At 41.9% G+C, this 20944-nt stretch overlaps 1 protein-coding gene across 1 annotated transcript; it reads left to right on the forward strand.

Moving 5' to 3' along the window:
* Positions 1-6603: 6603 nt before the first annotated feature.
* rps19 (ribosomal protein S19) lies at positions 6604-12435 on the forward strand. The gene is made up of 6 exons (XM_079503921.1): positions 6604-6683; positions 7369-7439; positions 8589-8689; positions 9635-9818; positions 10899-10953; positions 12346-12435. Exons 2-6 carry the CDS (start codon positions 7369-7371, stop codon positions 12406-12408), a joined length of 474 nt encoding a protein of 157 aa, XP_079360047.1. The 5' UTR covers positions 6604-6683; the 3' UTR covers positions 12409-12435.
* The last annotated feature ends 8509 nt before the right edge of the window (positions 12436-20944 follow it).

The following is a 20944-nucleotide window of genomic DNA, read 5'->3' on the forward strand; positions in this document are numbered from 1 at the left end:
ATCAAATCAAATAAATTTTATTTGTATAGTACATTTATACTCATCGTACCAAAGTGCTTCACAGGTCAAAGAAAAACAATACGATACAGTGCAATACAGTACATCGGTGAAACAATAAAATAAAATAAAACATGAGACCGTCTCTAAAAATGTTGCACTCAACTAGAGACTGAGGACAATCTCCCATGGCGTTCGTTGCTAAAATATGGGTGGAATCCACAAACGGCATGCAGTCACACACAACAGTTACTCCCCTCCAGGTGAGAAAGCGCAGTAGGCAACTGCATCGTCAGTAGTATCTATTTTGACAACATGCAAATTGCTGTGGTAGGTCAAATAGAACAAAGTGCCTCACCAACCTCTCAAAGCATTTTACTGGCAACTGAAGTGCGAGCATCTGGTCTCCAGTCATTCAGACATGTTACCTTGGTGTGCTTGAAGACAGGCACATAATGGTGTACAACTTGAAGCCCGTGGGGACAACAGCCTGGGAGAGGCTGTAGTCTCCTCACGTCCATGGCTCCATGCATGTTCTGAATAATATTAGACACACTAACAGCTCCCTTGACTGGGGTCCCCCAGTTTTATAGTTCCTTCTTTTCCCCCGGACCCCCTCTACACCACATCCCAAAAATAGCCGATAAACAAGCAAACAACCCATTGCATGTGTTGTAAGCTTGTAGAATTTTGAAATTATTTTGCTTATTTCTCTGTCTATTATGACATGCCCAGAATAGTGATGCTCGGATCCATGTGGTTAAAGGACCACTTTTCATTCTACCTTCATATAATTGGTCCTCATTAATGTTCATGATACAATGCCACAATTCTTTTCTACTCGGTCTGTGTGCCATAGGAGGGCTGTGGGCAGTTCAGAAACCCGTCCACCAGTGACGTCATCGATGGGGAATCCAAGCTAATAGAAACTGCATGCTTTCTATTCCTGAAAAGTTGCAATGCGATAATGGAAGCCATCGTTCTCACGCTAATAACAATCTAATTATTAAAAAATATTTATCTTAACTGGTGGACGGGTTTCTGAACTGCCCACAGCCCTCCTATAAGACACAGACTGCGTAAAAATAAATTGTGGTATTTTATCATGAACATTAGTGAGGACCAATGAAGATACGTTGAAAAGAGGTGAAGTGGTCCTTTAAGTAACAAGCCTCCTCAAATTACCGTTATTGTTCTGACCCTTGATGAATATCATTTGATCCACATTAATAATAAGTGGGAGAAAACATCAAAGTTGTAATGACATCATTGTAGGAAATCAATTTCAATCAAAATCCAGTGATGCAATTGACCTGTAACAGGCACAATTGTCAGGAAATTTCCCCCACTTTTTTTCTTCCTCCCATAAAGGCCTCCCTTAATAACTGCAGAGGGAGGATTCTTGTTTTGGCTGAATAATTCAGCATAGCTAGATAGAGGTAGAGGAGTATGATTTAAAATTCACACCCAAAGCCATCAGGGCTTGAGGATTTACCAGACTGAGCATTGTAAGGGCTTTGAGATATACTTTGAAAGAGTCCATTTAGAATAATTCTATGCTGAAACCATGAGCTCAATGCTGAACAAAACAAAATGTATAAATTGGGGAGCATGCATCTTCACCTTTTTCAGCTTGGTTTACATATAAAAACTATTGTTAACAAATCTTCTCTTCTTGGCAAGGCATGCCAAAGTATTTATCAGCTTTGTCTCCACTCATATTGTTTTGTAAATGTAAGGCTTCTTCGTTCTTCCCCAGATTGTGAGGTCAGTAAAGATTGCAAAGGGGGCACGGTGGCACAGTCGGTAGTGCTGTATCCTCACAGCTAGAAGGTCCTGGGTTCGATTCCCGCTGGGGACGCTGTGGGCGCTGAGGGCGTGTTCCCTCCTCCGCGTCATCAGTGCCCATACCCAATGTGGGGTTGGCGAAAGGGTCTTTCTGTGTGAAGTTTGCATGTTCTCCCCGTGTCTCCTAGGGTAGGTGCCCTCACAAAAACATGCAGTAATCCTGGTCTCTAAACTACCTCCCCCTGGCCAGCCGGGGCGCCTGATGGAGGGGAAAGGAACTGGTCGGAATAACGTGTTCCTTCCATGCGCTACGTCCGGCCGGCGAAATTCCCCCGTCAGGTGAAAAGAAGCAGCTTGGACTCCTCATACATAGAAGGAAGCATGAGGTCAGTCCGCTGCCCCTCCAGGTTGGCAGAGGAAGTGTAGCGCCCAGGATTACATTGTAATTGACACTGGGTGAAAAGAAATGGGTTGCAAAATCGTGGGATAAAAAATATTAAAAAAAAAGAAAGAAAAGCTGGCAGCGGTGGCCGAACAGATAGCGGCGCGGTCTAGATACCGGAAGGTTCCCAGTTCGAATCAGCCGTCCGACACGTTAAAATTACCACCGCTGAAATGCCCTTGAACAAGGCATCAACCACTACGATGAAATGTGTTCTATGAGCAGGGCCTGGCTGGAAACAAGTTCTTGAGCTTAGCCCAGATACCCTGGGTAAATATAGATTTCATTTCATTTCATTTCATAGGAGCAGCATTTACCTCCCTCAACTTGACATGGGTTAGTTGCAGTAAGTAAGTATAGCTTTTCTTTGCCTGGGCAAATTTACATTTTAATAGTTTTGTTGTTCCACAACAAAACTATTGTTTGGCGTCTCCTGCTGGCTGTGTAAAATAGAATTATTCTCCTAAAGAAATAATGTTGTGCATGTTTCCTACAAGGTGAGTTAGAGGCAGAGAAAGAGGACTTATTGATTGATTGATTGATTGATTGATTGATTGATTGATTGATTGATTGATTGATTGAAAATTGTATTCACAGTATGTAGAATGCACAAGTCAATACAAAAACTGCTATGAACATGAAACCAGAAAGGTACTAAGACTTGTTTAAGGATCCTCCATTTTCAATTCATCAGAACATTTAAAGACGTACTGTACAAATATATACACTTCTATGAAAAAAGGAAATCAGCATATATTCAGTTAAAGAAAGTTACATAATGTACATGGGGGAAACATGTACAGTATGGGAATAAAGAAGGGGGGAAAGGAGAAGGGGCCAGTTTCGAATTGCAGCCGTCCGTAGCTTAATGGCTGTTGGTAGGGTGTTCCACATTTTAGTGGCATAGGAGCTAAATTAATTGAATCCCTTGTTTGAGCCAAATCTGGGTTGCACCTTGTCACGGGGCAGCCCGTGCCCTATACACATATACACTGAGGACAACGTACACTTTGAAGTACACAGCAGCTTCCATTTGACTAAGCCGGCCGGCTTTTGGAATTTTAATGTTTGAAGTGTTCTGTTTGTTGATTGATTGGTCACCTCATCAGTGCGGGCACGCCTCTCTAAATTGGAGGTTGCCAAGTATTGTAGAGGAGGAGGGGTGTGTTGTCTGTCTGTATTTAAGAGCAATATTTTATTCTGTTGAAAATAATGTTGGGTGAGAAATGTAACTTATATTATGTTTTACAACATCCTTTAAAGGATGAGAATGTCTACCTGGGTTAATGACTGTTAATTGATTGCATGCCATGTGGTAGAATCCACTCCCTATAAGAGGGAGGCTGCAGGGGAATTCAGTTAGTTGGGCTTGGAGCAACAAGCTGCAAGCACCTATACTAGGAGAGAGCTGCCAAGGCCCTTGTCTTATAAGGGTGTCGCCTGTTAAACAGTATCTTAAGTTCCTTGGTTGTTTTCGTTATTGTATTCCTTATTTTGATTTGTTATTTAAGGCCTTCACTATTTATACTGCACCGTAATTGTTGTTGGAGAATTTGTTTGGGAGAAAATAAAACACCCCAAACTTTGCATCTCTGGATATTTTTGGAGCCTTGTCCAATCGGTCAACTTTACACACCTGGTTTGTTGAACTCCCTCTGGGACGGTGATTGTGGACTTCGTTGACATTAAGGAAGTATTTTGACATGGGTATCTTAGTTCTTCTAACTTTTAACTTATTAAAACTTATTCAATTCAGCAGCAAAGTCAAGAAAAGAAATAGAGAAAAGAATAAGGTCCAATGATGCAGCCTCCTGTGGCATGGTACACATAAGGTTAATGGGATTAGATGCCTGTCCTTGAGAGACCTCAGATCAGAGGTGAGGCTGATGAACTGCATCATGCCTTCCTCTGCACTGATCTCAGACTGATTAACTCTGCTCCATAGCTGTATACTGTATGTACAGTAGCTTTTGGACTGGATCAAACTGTTTCATGGATGTTCAATTTCCATAGTGGACATCAATGGTGAAGGTCAGCGTGTCTTCTGTTTCCAGGGCTTGCTGATTGCTTGACCACACATAGACAGACGGACGTGGTTGATATAGTTAACCAGATGGCTAACTTTGGTGGTGGTGCTATTGGCATGTTGAGTGAAGTTTATTTGGTCACTACCTGACTCGAGTCGAGAACTAGAATACCCAGTGTCCCATGTCACCTATGAGGTTGGCTGCTGGTAGTCATGCATGCAGCTCGCATATGTGACAACATCCTCAACTAAAACAGGAACGCCTATCAGGCTGGTGACTGGAGTCTGCATGGAGCCCCATTAGGTGACCTCCAATCACCTTGATACTCTCAACTGTGTTCATCAGCATCAACAGCCACAGCAATGTAAAGTTGTTCTGAGACCACATTCTGGCTGACCCCTGAGATGTTGAAATTGGCAGTTTTATCTGGATGAATTGTGAAACTGTGGACAAAAGAAATGGGATACACACGTGAAAGTGTTGCATATGCCTATGCAATATCATACACGTAACATACTGGTATTTAATTAAAAGTATTTTATGTTTCAAATATAATATAGGAAAGTAATAAAGTATATTAATGCTTTAATTGTTATCCAGTGAAATTAGTGATTTGTCAGGGGGGTCTATCTGTTAATCACTTTTGTAAGGCATTGAATTCATGTATTGTATTGTATTGTATTGCATTGTATGGTATTGGTATTGTATTGTATTGTATTGTATTGTATTGTATTGTATTGTATTAATCTGTTATTGTTTGTCATAAAATAATAAACAGTATGTGTGTGTGTGTGTGTGTGTGTGTGTGTGTGTGTGTGTGTGTGTGTGTGTGTGTGTGTGTGTGTGTGTGTGTTTTCAAGTAATAATTATACAATTATACAATATACAATTATACACAATATATATGTAAACGACATGACATTAGCTTGTGACTGCAACTTGTTCCTGTTCGCAGATGACTCTGCACTGCTGGTCTCGGACAGGAACAAACTGCAGGTTGAAAAGGCCCTCAGCTCTGAACTCGGTAGAATCTGCACCTGGCTCGCTGATAACAAACTATCTTTACACCTAGGAAAAACTGAATCCATTCTCTTTGAATCAAATAATCTCAGCAAGGCAGACGGCTTCTTGGTTAGAGTGGGGGACAATATTATCACAAAATGTCCGCAACACAAACATTAAATGCCATTGACAATGAAGGGAAAGTTTACGTCATCTTGTCCCCACACATCTCATATTTGCCATCGACAATGAAAGGAGAAATTAGGTCAAATGTCCGCCAAATATGATTTGTGGCAACAGGCATTCTGATTGGCCAGTATGAGATGATACATGATGATGTACGATAAGAGCGCCCCTCACTTCACACAGGTGTGAATTTTTTATGTAGAAGTGTATATTTTGTATGTCTATAAATGTTCTGATGAATTGAAAATGGTGAACCCTGTTGTAAACAAGTCTTTGTATTGAGTTGTGCTGAGCCAAAGGTATGGCTCCCCCATATCTTGCAAGCATGATTGAACCCTACAAACCCTCCCGCGCACTCAGATCAGCCAACGCAGGAAAGCTGGAAGTACCCTCACTAAAAACACCGGGCCAACGCTCCACACGTCCCAAACTCTTCTCCCTTCTGGCCCCAAAACTGTGGAATGCACTCCCCGTTGCAGTCAGAACCGCGGCATCACTCCCAATCTTCCGCCGTAGTCTGAAGACCCACCTTTTCAGACTCCATCATGGCCCATAGCACTTATCCTACCCCCTTAGATAGCACTTTTTAGACTTAGATAGCATTTGAAACAGACTTATAGCATGTCATGTAGACAGCACAATAATTGCATTGTATATAGTCATAGCACATCATAGTAGCCTACATATGTATAGCATAGTATAGTATATATGTATAGTTAATATGTATAGTGTCATTATATAGATATGTTCTAGTTACGTAACTTACGTTCTTAGCTTACGCATGTTTCTTGATAAATGCATTTTATATATGTGATGTATTCCCATACTTTTGTTCCTGCCTAATGTAAGTCGCTCTGGATTAAGAGCGTCTGCTAAATGCCTAAATTGTAAATTGTAAATTGTAAATTGCTTTCATGTGAAATGTACCCATTCTGCAAACTGTTAATAAATACTTTTTAATCAATCAATTAATCAATTAATCAATTATACATGATTACAACATGCCTTATAAACATTCGACAATAAGGTCTAATATTTCTACAATTTGCTACAAAACCTGTATATTCAGTATATTCAGTTTGGGGCATAAACAAGAAGTTGAGAGGGATACATTTAATGCAGGGATACTGTGCATCTTTAGTTACACACTGAGATCTCGCGTGATGTAACGTGACTCGCCCCTTTTAACACGGACTGGAAACCCCGTGTACCCTCTCTTCCTCTCGCTGTCCAGAAGCAAGGTAAACGGACATCTCTCTCCCCCCTCAGTTATTCAATGAAATATACCGCTACTCTATAACTACCCACCCTTTAAACTTAACCGGGTTGACGTTTAAATATCGATTGATTATTATTGGTGCCTAGTACTGGCATATGAAACCGACAAATAGCTTTTATTTAGGTTTATATAACGTGTTGCACTCGCGCTAGAGTGCTGTCAATGATGGCTGCCCCCATGCTACCGCATTGAGCCTTACTAGCTTTCGAGCTAACTATGTCTTTTGATCAACTGTACACTCAAAAATAAACCTGTGAATATATTGACCGAGTACACAAGGATCCCCGTATCTTGCACTTGGTTGGGATAACTTGCTAGGACCCGGCACGTTACGATAATAATGGTTGGCCATATCCCATGAAGCTAGCTAGCTAATGCTAACTCATAGAAGGCAGCCTATGCCGACAGAAAGCATGTCAAGGCTTGTACATCGGTAACACGCGACAAAACCAGCCTACTACATTAACTTAGTTAATCAATATCTCTATTATAGCCCGGTTGTCGTAGGTGTAATGTTAAATGAACAATGGTACAGTATGTGTTCATGTAGGATGTATGTAGCACAGCAGATTTCCTGTCTGATCATTATAGGCCAAGTAATGCTTCATGTCCCTTTTTACTAAAACATTTATCTTGCTTTTCTCTAGATGCCTGGTGTCACAGTGAAAGACGTTAACCAGCAGGAATTTGTTCGTGCCCTTGCAGCCTTCCTGAAAAAGTAAGTATGCCTTCATGGCGTTTTTAGATATTATATGTAATGCCTTTTTATATGAAATGTAGCCAAGTGTGTACTCTGTATAACAAATACAATAACTCTTTATACAGGGATATGTGGAATTAATGTATGCTACTACCCATACGTCAGTGTGTGTCGTCAAGTGGACATTATATTATTATGTTGTGTATATACGTTTATAGTATCTGTTCTTTAAACACGGCAAACCTAGCATCCCTATTCTAAATGGTAAATGGTGCATTTATATAGCGCCTTTATCCAAGGCGCTTTACATAGATTGTGCATTACATTCACCCATTCACACACACATTCATACACCGATTGCGGCGGAAGCCATGCAAGGTACAAACCAGCACATCGGGAGCAATTTGGGGTTCAGTGTCTTGCCCAAGGACACTTCAACATGTAGCCAGGAGGAGCCGGGATTCGAACCGCCGACCCATGGATCATTGGTCTACCTGCGAGCCACAGTCTCCCATGTCGCCTATTCTAGGCATGAATAGTTATGGCATTTGGCAATACCAATGTTGGAGCGTATGGGGAACCAAATAAGTTCATCTTTATTCCCATTCAGACTCATTACAGTTATACAATATATGAAATCAAGCTTTCACATGCAGGTTAATTCCAGACTGACTGGTGTCATTTCCATTAACATCGTTGTATCATATCATTGTTTAGTTAAGTAACCGTTCATTGTTCTGTACAAGGTAAAAACAAACCTTTCTGTATTTACAATAGTAGTCGGTCACTAAAACTTTCACTAAAGACTATGAAATAAATAACTAATTCGGCGGCAGTAACACTTACGTTTTCTCACGTCTGTTGATTCTTTATATCCATAAGAGTCAAACTGCCGGCATAATGTGTTTATTTTTGGAACAGTTCTTATTTGATGCAATATAAATAAATATATACTTGAAATAAATGGACAGTACCTCAGTTTCACCAAACATTTGGCCCAAAATTAATTGGATTTCAGGCACAAATTAAAGTTGGTCAGGTCTACCATGCATTGGGGTTTATTTTGTTTTCCTCTAATACTTCTCATTCTGTCAGTGTATTGTCCAAATCTAAACCTTTCTACTACGTTGTATCAAAGTCTTTTCTGTTCTATAATCTTGTCCCCAGGTCAGGAAAGCTGAAGGTGCCAGACTGGGTTGACCTTGTCAAGTTGGCCAAGCACAAAGAGCTGGCTCCCAGTGATGACAACTGGTTCTACATCAGAGCTGGTAAGTCCGTACATCTCTCTCCATCTGTCTGTTCCATAACTATTGGTGTAACAGAGGCCTGCCGAGTCTGCATTACATTTCTGGGATGTGTGACAGATGGTTGGATGTATTTGCCACCTACTCAATGCAGTTGCAGTGAAGACTAAATTGTTACATTGTTTTTTACATTGATTTATGAACTGGCTTTTTGTGATTCCGATCCCAGTTATTAGAAATGTGCCGTTGTCTTCTGTGGTTTATGTGGTACAATCAAATTTACTGCATTTACTGTGACAATACAGGCAGTGTATAGAATAAGTTGAAATGAAGAAAATGCCAGCACTTATTGTATGTCCTTTTGATATGAATTTATTTACCTCCGACGTTGATAACGAACGCGCTTCGGCCTGTGTGGCCTTCGTCAGCGTTATATGATTTGATGTAACGCTGACGAAGGCCACACAGGCCGAAACGCGCTGGTTATAAACGTCGGAGGTAAATAAATTCATATCAAAAGGACATACAATAAGTGCTGGCATTTTCTTCATTTCAACTTGTATATTCGAGCCTTGCACCATAAGAACTTTATTCTAAACTGGAGTGTTGCGGGTTGTCTGCTTCGGCAGTACTTTCTTGCTCAGTGTATAGAATAATACAGCAGGGGGAAAAAATTGGTAATATGCTGCACAGCTAATTGGTACAGTACAATACACAGGTGACTTAATACTAATGATACTAATACGCAATACTGACAAGTTTACAAAGACCCCTATGGTGGTGTCGGCAGCAAATGTGGCATTCCTGGCATAGTTTGTTTTCCTATGGATACCAGGTTGACTTGGTGGTGTTCACACCCTTGGGTATCATAGTGTATAACATAATTGCAGTTTTAAGCATCCAATTCAAGATGTCACCCGAAGCCTTTCATTTAGTTTTCATCTAACATGGTAATCTTCCTTCTGTCAGCATCCACAGTGCGCCACCTGTATCTGCGTGGTGGTGCTGGTGTAGGCAGCATGACCAAGATCTATGGTGGTCGCAATAGGAACGGTGTCTGCCCCTCCCACTTCAGCGTTGGATCCAAGAATGTGGCCCGCAAGGTGCTTCAGTCCCTTGAGCTGCTCAAGATGATCGAGAAGGACCCCAATGGGTGAGCAGAAATGCATGCCCTTTTTTGTTAATTTCCGTGGTTCACCCCCGTACTTTATTACATATTTATGAGCAGAACACTTGAGGATGTGTGCATAAAACATTGATTTATAAAGTCCATAAATCCCTATGCATGTATGTCACACGGGGCAGATGTATTGCTGAGCACCCGTAGAAGTGCAGTGTCTAGTGTGAAGCCTGTTGGGTCAATGGTTCTCCAGAATTGGCATGCAGCACAATTGTGCGCAAAGTCAATGCACAGAAGAAAATGCATGCAAATTGCATGCACCCGGCATCACTGCTTGACTCATCAAAATGGATTCAGACATTCTGATGTCATACTCGAGTGGTGGCTATTGCCTCTGCCTGCAAATGATTGAAACCGCCCTAGTTTATATACTAGAGCATACTGTATTGACAAATGATAGTGTAGTAGTGTCAAGATGGCAATGCTATCAGTACGTCCTAAATCGCACAAGGCTGTTCATGTCCTCTGCTTTTTCTGGCAGCTGTCAAGATTTGTATATTTATGAAGAAAGGTTTAGTCACTTGATCTGCAAGCTGGCAACACATCACAATGGGTCGGGTTGTGAGCTTGTAGAACTGCTATTTTTGAAAACGTTAAATTTGTTTGAAAACTTGTGAAGTTTGCAAAATACAGACACCAGGGTCAGTAGTTAAAGCAATTTGAGTTTTTAATATTTAAGGTAGGTTACATGCATATTCATGAAGACTTTGCCAGAGCCATGGTGATGGACATTTTCATTTCTGTAGCTGCAGCACTAATTCTGTGGCTGTTATCAGATGAAGTGAGTGGGAAAATGACATTGCAGTTTGACTTGTTCATCATGTCGGAGTGAATGATTTCATTTCTATGTAGGAAGAATTGATTGGCCTGCCTCCTCATGACCACAGTATTGTGTTCAATGGGGCATATCCAATGTAGTTGAGGTGTTATTGAATACTCTGTTGTGTTGTGTATTGATTTTTGACCAGGTTGTGTTGTGTTGTGTTGGCTGATGTGCTCAGTTGTGCCACTGTGTTTCAGTGTCTTAATATTCACTGTCCTCTCTCCCCTCAGCGGACGCAGACTCACATCCCAGGGAAACAGAGACCTGGACAGAATTGCTGGGCAGGTGAGTGGTTTTCTCAACTCTGTTAAAGGTTAAGCAGCACCATAGTTTATCTTGCCATGTATTTTTTTATTTTCAGGAAAGCATAAATCACAATACATAATTGGCAGTAGATATTGTACACAAATGGTATGTGCCAAACCCAAATTAACAATACAAATGCTTTGTTTTAATGTATCCCTACTGGACAGATTTGACCATCTCTTCTGTAAAAGTGATATGAGATGGATGACAATAGAATAAATATTACTCTTAATGCGGTATGCAATGGATGAGAATGTATCTCCTTGCCAGGAATCAAAGCTTTCTAGTCCTCGAAGCTTTTCCAGCTAGTACCAACTTAATCTGTTCTATGTGTAGGTGCACAACATACAGAATTGTCTTCTGTCAAAAAGGGGTGGCGGGCTGCCCACTACACAATGTAACCTTGGTGATCTAGCATATTTTGGGCAATGGCCTGCTTTTGGCCCTCGGTCAGAATTTAAGTTAATCAATTTAAATAATCCCGAGTTGAATGATTTGTATCAAAGGCTTCATTTCTGGCCAGCAACAAGGTTGCTTTATGCTCTTCTATGGTGCATTGTTTTATTTGAAGTCTAGACTTATTCAATGTGGTGGCTCAATCCAAAGCGCGTTTCATCACAAACATCCCTCTGCTTTGATGCTTACACCTCTTGTCTGTTATGGGAAGCACCCTGCATAGCTTGAGCATGCACTGCTTTGAAAACTGTTGTCCTTGGGCAAGTTTCCCTTTCTGCCAAAGTGCCTTGCAGAATGCAAGTCAGCTGTTCTATAGAGGCTAAATTACTGAGTTACTGGTTTGTCCATGTAGCATAGCGGCAGGTCGTTGTCTGTTAGTCGCAGCTAAAACAAATTGCACATTCTGCCTTGTAGTGACGTGAGAGGAGGCAGTCACTGCAGCAGCAACACCATTGGAGTGATAATCCAAGGGTAAAGGGGTAAACCCGAGGAAGGAATTTCATGCTTGGCAAAGCCACCGTATGGCACCAGTTTTCTCCTTGTTTACCCATGCTAATGAGCGCTATGTAGATGAACTAACCTGTGCCCAGCCCTGCCTGCGTCTGCTGCACATAGCTGGCAACAGGCACGCTCAGTTGGCACCCTTACCTCCTCCATTCCCCAAACCCCTTGTGTTTTGTACTTTCTGATGGGGTTTTATTGAAACGGTTTGATTTTTGCTTGTGGGGATCCTGTCCTATACTGTCTGAGTATGGGTGGTGTTAGTTCATTGGCAGCAGAGGAAAACTATTGCTCTCTTCCAAGCTTTGAGTTGAATTGTGATTCAGTCATTTTCACTCAACTTGCTGTAAGCTTCCCCCGTCTGGAGTGTTTTTGAATACAAATGATTGAATTCTTGTTTTCTGGTTTCCACAGGTTGCAGCTGCAAACAAGAAGTCTGTGGTGGCGGCGGCGGCAGCGGCGTTGATTGTTGGATAAAAAAAATAAATCTTTTTGAGAAACCAACAGTGTTACCTGTTTACTTCTTTAGAACACGGGTTTGTGTGGTACAATAGCTGTATTTGTTTGGAGGATTATATACATGAGGTAGTGGTTTGATTAAAAAAAAACAATTCACCATTCACTACATACACTATAAACGTGACGTCATACAAAATAAGTAGATGTGCAATAATCGTACCATGATAATTATAAGTAATAGCTCATGATATTTAATGTTATTTATATTGCACAAAATAATGCTGTTTCTGGTCATGGTCGGCAGCATCGACTGCCTTCAATGTGTTTGAAAGATAAAAAGTACACTAGTTTACAATAGTTTGGTCTGCTTGAAACTTGTTCAAGTTGACGTTTTGAGGATGAGATGCAACGTTTTGAATATTGCAACAAAATGTGGCATGGCATGTCTCACTGCTGAATAGCGTTTTGCTTTGAAATGGAAACTTTACTTTATGGGGATAATGGCTACTTTACTTGACCTGATTATGTTGCATTCCTGACGAGTGAAATGTTTGAACCTCATTTTGACAAAGGAAAGGTCCATGGTTTGAAACACCCATAAGCTGATTTGTCTGTCTGGTTCTGAATGTCACCCAGCCTAAAGGGCATGTTGTCTTGTCTGGACAGAGGGATTTATAAGAGTTGACAGCTTTGCTAGTATACTGTTCATTCATCCTATATCCTGTGAACCTGTAGACGGCTGCAGCTCCTCGCTCTAAATGTATGCATGAAGTCAGCCCTTCAAAAGAACCAGGGATCTACATTGTCTCCGGTTGCCATGTTCTTACTTTGTGTTTGAATGTAAATGGTGTTCCCCCCCCCCCCCCCCCACACACACACACACACACACACAATTAAGTCACTGCAATCTCAACAGTGTTTTTATTTTTGAGTGGTGTAAACCACTGGCTTGTTAGTCTGCAGAAAAAAATGAGCATGGTTGCTATGTTCACCCGGGTGTGATTTCATTACGTCAGACATGATTTCATTACGTCAGACAGGCTATATAAGACCTTACACCACTCGGTTCACACGGGTGTGATTTTTTTGTGTAACAATGGCAGATTATCACATTTCTATTCATTAATCGATCAATGGTGATGTGGGACAGTTCCCTCATTGGAAACGGAAGGGATGATGTCATTTTAGTATAATGGGAGAAGCCAAGACAACAGTGCCCCCTAGAGGCTCGTTTGGCCAAAGCAACACATTTTATCACTAGCACAAACCAGCTGTGGAAGCACTTCTTGACAGGTAGCGTCTTTGTTGAGGCGCTGGCTGCGAATGAGGTTTGCTACTTAATGCAGTAATGAACTAGCGAGCACAGTACCAAGAACCCAATGTCTCTTTCTGGCGGAAGATCAGAAGGATTAAAAAAATATGTAGTGGTATAATGAGCCACGTCTGCTTGTGGATGGTGGACCCTCTTTTTGCATCATGTGTAATGCTTTATTGGGTCGTCCACTCACAGTAACAGTCTTTGTATTGAGTTGTGCTTGAAATGTACTGTAATTCTGCAAAATGTTAATACATATTTCAATCAATCAAAGATGTAGTGGTAAACTACTGTTTGTAAGACTTTGAAAGGACAAATGTTTGAATTTTTAATCTACTTGAGATGAAATGAAATGAAATGAAATGAAATCTATATTTACCCAGGGTATCTGGGCTAAGCTCAAGAACTTGTTTCCAGCCAGGCCCTGCTCATAGAACACATTTCATCGTAGTGGTTGATGCCTTGTTCAAGGGCATTTCAGCGGTGGTAATTTTAACGTGTCGGACGGCTGGTTCGAACTGGGAACCTTCCGGTATCTAGACCGCGCCGCTATCCGTTCGGCCACCGCTGCCACAGATGAGAGACTTATGCTCCATCTCATCAGCCATACCCATTTTATATCAAACCTATTTGTTATGCCTTAAGTTATTTCTTTATACAACACAGTGTCTGGGCCATTTTCTGAACTATTTCCTGCATAGGTGGAAACATGTCCCCATAGTTTCTCTTCAATTGAATGCAATAGCTCTGCCTTTTCTGTACACAGCCAGATCTAATGGTGTACTGTAGCAGCCCGTTATTGAATTAATTTGGTGGTGTTTTGTATATCCTGCAGAGGGTGCCAAAAGCCACGAAATGTCCATAATGTCTGCATCAATTCTGGAGAGAAAAAAAATCAAAATAAATAAATAAATCCTTTCAAAGGGATTTGTTAGGTAATAATACTAGCAATTTAAAGCCAAGAGCAGCCCCCCACCCCTCCGAAACAAAAAGTACTGTGTATAAAAAATGTAATAAAATTAATCGAAAAGATAAGTGTGGAGGGGCATAATAAAATGATTAACTGACCATAAATGTATTAGAGATTCTTAGCAATATAAAAAGGTCATAAACTGATATTCAAAAGCTGGCATAGCTTAACCAAAAGTTATAATGAGATCTATTTTGAGAAGCTGTCAGGTAACGGCAGAGTTCATCTCCGATTTGTCAAAGCCGGATGCTTGCATGAGGACAGTCTAAAATACTGTATACTGTATACTGCATGTCTGAGAGAGTGTCTCTTTACCAGAGCATGGCTTGTTTTTCATAGAAAAATAGCAACTTTAGATAAGGCCAAGAAGAAAACAAATACCCATTTCCATTTCATTTTTCTTTTAGTGGCCATTGGAGCTTATAGTCAATTATTACCATTCTTCAGAGCTGCTGCAGAGAGCCTTAGGCTTGAGCAACCATTTTAAAGCCACCACCAAATGAGAGGAAATGTGTTTGCTGTGCAGTTTTCATGTATCCATGTCCCCCTTTGAGATAATAGAGATGGCTTTCATATTGTTCACTTAATTTGTGTCCAGATTTGGAAAGCAACAACCAGGGGGCTTTGTTTGCTGATGGCTGTGTCTGTGTGGCTCTACTCTGCCCGTGCAGCCTGTGCTGTGCCTGCTGTGCTCTGTGGGTGTGTTTGTGTGAGAGAGAGAAAGAGAGTGTGCATGCTTTGTTTCTGTTTGCTTGCTTAATAGCATCTGTGTGTCGCACTGACTCGCACATCCCTGACCCATTGCATCTGCTATGTTTGATTGCGCTCTCTCTCTCTCTCTCTCTCTCTCTGTACAGACCACACAATGCTCCCCTACCCCCGCCAAAATGTGTACAGGGCCATCATTTTTTTCTTTTTCCTCCTCTATGTCAATCATCATATACACAGAGACTCCATCAATTATTCCACCCATCTCTCAGGGAAAATTAATCTCTAAGCCTTCATATTCACAACACCCCCTCATTCTCTCTCTTGCTCTGGTGCTCTTCTCTCCTCTCACCTCCCACACCCTCTTTTATTTTTATTTGGAGACCAGCTGTTCCTGAACACCTGAACTCCCAAGTCCCCATCCCCCCTCCAGTCTCTCTCTCTGGCTCTTCCTCTCTCTCTGTGTTCCGTCTACCCTGTAATTTGGAGGATAGACGGGGATAAACATGTCCTTGGGTGATAGGAAGAAATGTGTGGAATGCACAGCAGCAGCTTTGCCATGTTTGTTCACTTGCTCCTGTTAAAACTAATTTGTACTCCAGCACGATGGTGTCGTTTGCCGACTTTTCAAGTGAAGTAAATTATGCTTTAGGCAGAACCTCTCTCTCTGTGTGTGCACACATTCATGCCAATGTGTGTAGGCGGACGTAAATATTTATGTATACATTCAGTATGTTGCCACTATGTGGGTGTCATTGTCATTGAAACTCTGTTGTGCACTGCACCACATGTGCCATTGTGTTCGATGCAATTAGGCTCCCCTACAGCATTTACAGCAATGGAACAATTACTGCTTTAACAACATGTACATCAAAACAGGTGTTTTGTTTTCCTTCCATGCTCTGTGTGTGTGTGTGTGTGTGTGTGTGTGTGTGTGTGTGTGTGTGTGTGTGTGTGTGTGAGAGAGAGAGACAGAGACAGAGAGAGTGGGCGGCGGGGGGGAAGTGGTACGTGCCTACTCTCTCTTCACCCCCTCCAATTTACCTCAGTTCCATCTCACTTAGAATAGATGAAGTCACGTTCATCTCCCCAGAGCTAAAAACAGAAGGTCTCTCTCTCTCTCTCTCTCAAGCTCTCTTGCTCTCTCACTCTCTCTGTCTCTCCACCCCCTATTGGTTTTATTCCCATCAGTGTACTGTGAGGTGCTTTAGATACACCATCCATTGAAGAGCATAACATTGGAATGGTAATTACTAATAAACATTCATGCATATGTACAGTACAGTATGTACGAGTGCACAACATATATGTACACGCTCTCTCTCTCACACACACACACACACACACACACACACACACACACACACACACACACACACACACACACAGAGAAAGAGGAGTCACCACATCGAAATACAACCCAAAAACCTTTAAATGTCAACGCTGTGTGCATAAATTAGGCAAATCTGCTAAACTCGAACCCTGACCTTGTTGTAATTACAACCATGACACATTAATGCCTTTACTCTCAAATAGCCCTGCCCTGTTTACAAGTAAGTAGAATAATGATAATCAGTTTACAGAACTTTTACATATCTTTAGATCCCCCTGTGGACGTCATGGCCCTCACAACAATAGAAGTACTGGCACACACACACACACACACGCAGCCCACTCCCTCCCTTCATGCCCTGTGGCTCATCTCCTTCAGAGGAGAGGAAAGATTCCCAGCATTCCCATCTCTGGCATGTCTCATTTCTTCCCTGAGAATCCCACGTAAATCCCACTGTGTATTCCTGCTGGCTTTAGCCACTAAAACCCTGTATCTATACTACTAAGTAAACTAATACTTGGTTGACCGGGTCGGCTCTGTACTTGATCCACTCTTTTTCCCCCCCATTCTACACCAAAGCGAAAATAGCCAATCTACAAGATCACAATGCACCATGTTGTGACATGTTGTTAGATTGTCGATCTCCTATGTTCTCCCCCTGATTAGTGATGCAAGGTTTCAAGTGCATGGTAAGTTGTTTAATAATGTGTTCTAACTCAAGTGGAGGGCGGAGTTCACACCACAAAACATAATTCATGATACACTGTGATGAACAATATAGTTGTGATAACTTTCAGTTCAATTTGACACACTGATACTCAATCAAAATTCATCCAAATTTACTAGACCTCACGTTCAATTTTCAAAATGTTTGGACACTATCAACATACGGTAGTTATCATTCTTACTTCTTAGTATGGATTTATAGTGTTGAGCTTGTAAATCTGCTATGGTCGGTCGCTATGGCACAACACTGTTTGTTTGTACAACAGAGCTTTAAGTTATAGTCATAAGGATAAGTGTCATTGTATGGTGGATGCGATTTAGTTTTCCACTTCCCATTTAGTCAACTATTCAAGTGGCTGTATAATCTTTACGTTTACATGAATACACACCTACAGTAAATGACATTACAGTGGGGCTGTCAGTGGCCAATGGCCTAGTCAGTGGTTAAGGCAGGAACCACATGTAGGCTCTGACAGCGAGTTGAGGGTTCTCTCCCCGAGTCCCATGGGCAATTTGCTGCATGTCTCTCCCCGACTCTTTCCACGTTTCCTGCAATGATATTTCTCCACAGTACAATCAATAAAGGCAGAACCTCCCCCCTAAAAAATAAAAAGAATATAAAGACATTACAGCATAGTAAGGAGTATAATGGTGACACAAAGACAATGCTAATACAATGTAATAATAATAATAATCCTGCAGATTAAAAGCTGAGGGAAGCAGAGGCAAAGCTAAGGCGGCGGCTTAGGAGAGTTTTAGAGGATGGATAATGCTTGTGTTTCCTTGTAAAACATTGAGAAGACGTAGCATACAGCAATTTAGCCATTAGCTGGACTTAACAGTCGCACACAGGGTGTGTGTTTATGCAGTGCCCTCTGGGTCAGCGGGCCGGCCCTGTTCAGGGTGTGTTTATATAAATTAGCGTGAGGGAAGGAAAGGTCACAGCGTGTTGTTTTAGCAGAGCACTGAGCCCGCTCCCCTCGGCCTTGTAAAGACCATGTCAGCGAGGACACTGTACAACCGCAAGAGATCTGACTTAGAACATTATCTGTCCCTACGGGCCTGTACTGGCTGACGGATAGATGAGGGGTGTGTGTGTGTGTGTGTGTGTGTGTGTGTGTGTGTGTGTGTGTGTGTGTGTGTGTGTGTGTGTGTGTGTGTGTGTGTGTGTGTGTGTGTGTGTGTGTGTGTGTGTGTGTGTGTGTGTGTGTGTGTGTGTGTGTGTGTGTGTGTGTGTGTGACAGACAGACAGACAGACAGAGAGAGAGAGAGAGAGAGATAGTGAGAGAGTACGGACACCCTTAGGAAGTAGTTTGACCCTTGCCTTAGCTGACCCAACTTCCCAGATTGGCCTGATTTGTATTTGCGTAAGCTGTAAAACGTTGCACCACCTCAGACAGTGTGCAAATGAGACCAAATGGACCCTTACGGGTTCATACCATTTGGTCACATCCTGGGGTTACACTCCCTTACATTGGGGTTAGGGTTACACACCCTTATGGGTCCATTTGGTTCCAACTGTAGTGAAATGAACACTTTTAGCGTTGTCTGACTGTGTGTGTGTGTGTGTGTGTGTGTGTGTGTGTGTGTGTGTGTGTGTGTGTGTGTGTGTGTGTGTGTGTGTGTGTGTGTGTGTGTGTGTGTGTGTGTGTGTGTGTGTGTCTCTCTGTGGGTGTGCGCGTTGCCGGTCTCCTGTGTATGGTGAGCTCTAATCTGTCATCCTGTGTTTGGCTTCAGAGCAGGTGCTGTGAACTCGCAGTGTGTCGCCCAGCCACCCCGGCACCACGGAGCACTGGCGCAGTGCCCCACAGCAGGTGTGTGAGTGTGTGTGTAAGCGAGACACCAACATGTGTCACTGGCATATACTGGGACCTCTGGGAGTGTGTGTGTGTGTGTGTGTGTGTGTGTGTGTGTGTGTGTGTGTGTGTGTGTGTGTGTGTGTGTGTGTGTGTGCGTGTGCGTGTGCGTGTGCGCGCGCGCGCGCGCGGATCCCCCCCACCTGTCTCGATGGGTGGGGCATGAATGGGGGGAGGATAACGGGGCACAGTAAACAGATGCTGTCTACAAAGCCAGCAGGACTAGCAGTCTATGCGTGCGTGTGCGTGTGTGCTTCTCTGTCTTTATATCTGCCAGTGTTTGTGAGTTACGTGTGTGTGTGTGTGTGTATGCGCGCACACAATTTACGGGTCCATTTGGTTACATGGTCTTTCTCAGAGTAACATTTCTTTATAGAAACCTTATGTTCAGCTTTAAAAGCAGACTTGATGGGTCACATAATAACGTGATTAAGGTGTTGACCAATCCTAGGTTTAGCACTGTTAAATACCGCTCTTTGATGTGGAAACATTGGTATGAGTGCCTCTTATAGATTTTTTTAATGTGAGAGATTTTTAGAGTTTTATGAACCCCTGTATCTATTTGTAACTGTTTGTATGTTTTTAATTGTTGTTTGTCTTCTATTGGCTACGGCTGTCAATAAAGTTTGATTGATTGATTGATTTATAGGCATTGATACTGCATAATCTGTGGTATCTGTGTTTTCTTCCATACAGAATGAAAGGTTAACAGAGATGACTTGCATGATACTTGGTCGACAAAGATGGAATGACACAATGACAGAGAGCGAGACAGATTGGAGCGAGTGTGCATGTGCATGTGCGTGCGTGCGTGCGTGCGTGCGTGCGTGCGTGCGTGCGTGCGTGCGTGCGTGCGTGCGTGCGTGCGTGCGTGCATGTGCGTGCATGTGTCTGTGGGAGGGTACAAAAGGACAAATGGAAAGAGACAGAAGCCAGAGGTGTCAGCGGGTGTCTGTTCTCAGCCGACATAGTGCAGCCTACATATCTCACCTAGAATTAAATATCTAATATGTATATAATGTCTCAGATAAAACCCATACTTCTGCTCCCCAGGTGAACATTCTACAAAAATAGACAATATATATAGCCACAACGCGGCACATTATGAATTTGTAGATAAGCTATTTTCAGTGTAGACGTATAGGATTGGTGTAGACACAGAGGGAAAGAAGTAGGGGTCACATCACAAGAAATGTACATTTTCAAATTTGTAATTGCAAATTGTTGCTTTTTCACCTATAATGATGTGGCTGAAAGTGATTACGCTTAGAGTGCAAGAAAGGTCAAGAAGGAGGTAGAAAGAATGACTAGGAACTACTGAGTAGGCTACTTTAGCAGTACTTTAGTACTAAGTGAGTACTGGGAATTGATATATAGGGCAGAATGATATTTCCAGCTTTCATTGCACACAGGGCTGCAACCAACCATTTATTCATTCATAATGAATGAGTCGTTTATTATTAATATAATTATTTCTTCAATTATTCTATTCATCCATGTAATTAATTTGGACACGTTATATAAGCCAAACAGAAACGGCTTAACATGTTTATACAGATGTTTACAAAATGGTGTGTTTGATACCGAGAAATCCACTGAAGTCCAGGGTATATATACACACCATATTATTGATCTCCTCATACCAG

The sequence above is a fragment of the Electrona antarctica genome (genome assembly GCF_951216825.1).
Source record: "Electrona antarctica genome assembly, chromosome: 6".
NCBI classification, from domain to species: domain Eukaryota; kingdom Metazoa; phylum Chordata; class Actinopteri; order Myctophiformes; family Myctophidae; genus Electrona; species Electrona antarctica.

Bases quoted from the DNA above. Each gene is read 5' to 3' on its own strand.
- rps19 (XM_079503921.1), top strand. From the start codon at position 7,369: ATGCCTGGTGTCACAGTGAAAGACGTTAACCAGCAGGAATTTGTTCGT. The intron at 8,690-9,634 runs GTAAGTCCGTAC...TCCTTCTGTCAG, and splicing joins CTGGTTCTACATCAGAGCTG to CATCCACAGTGCGCCACCTG. The intron at 9,819-10,898 runs GTGAGCAGAAAT...CTCTCCCCTCAG, and splicing joins ATCGAGAAGGACCCCAATGG to CGGACGCAGACTCACATCCC.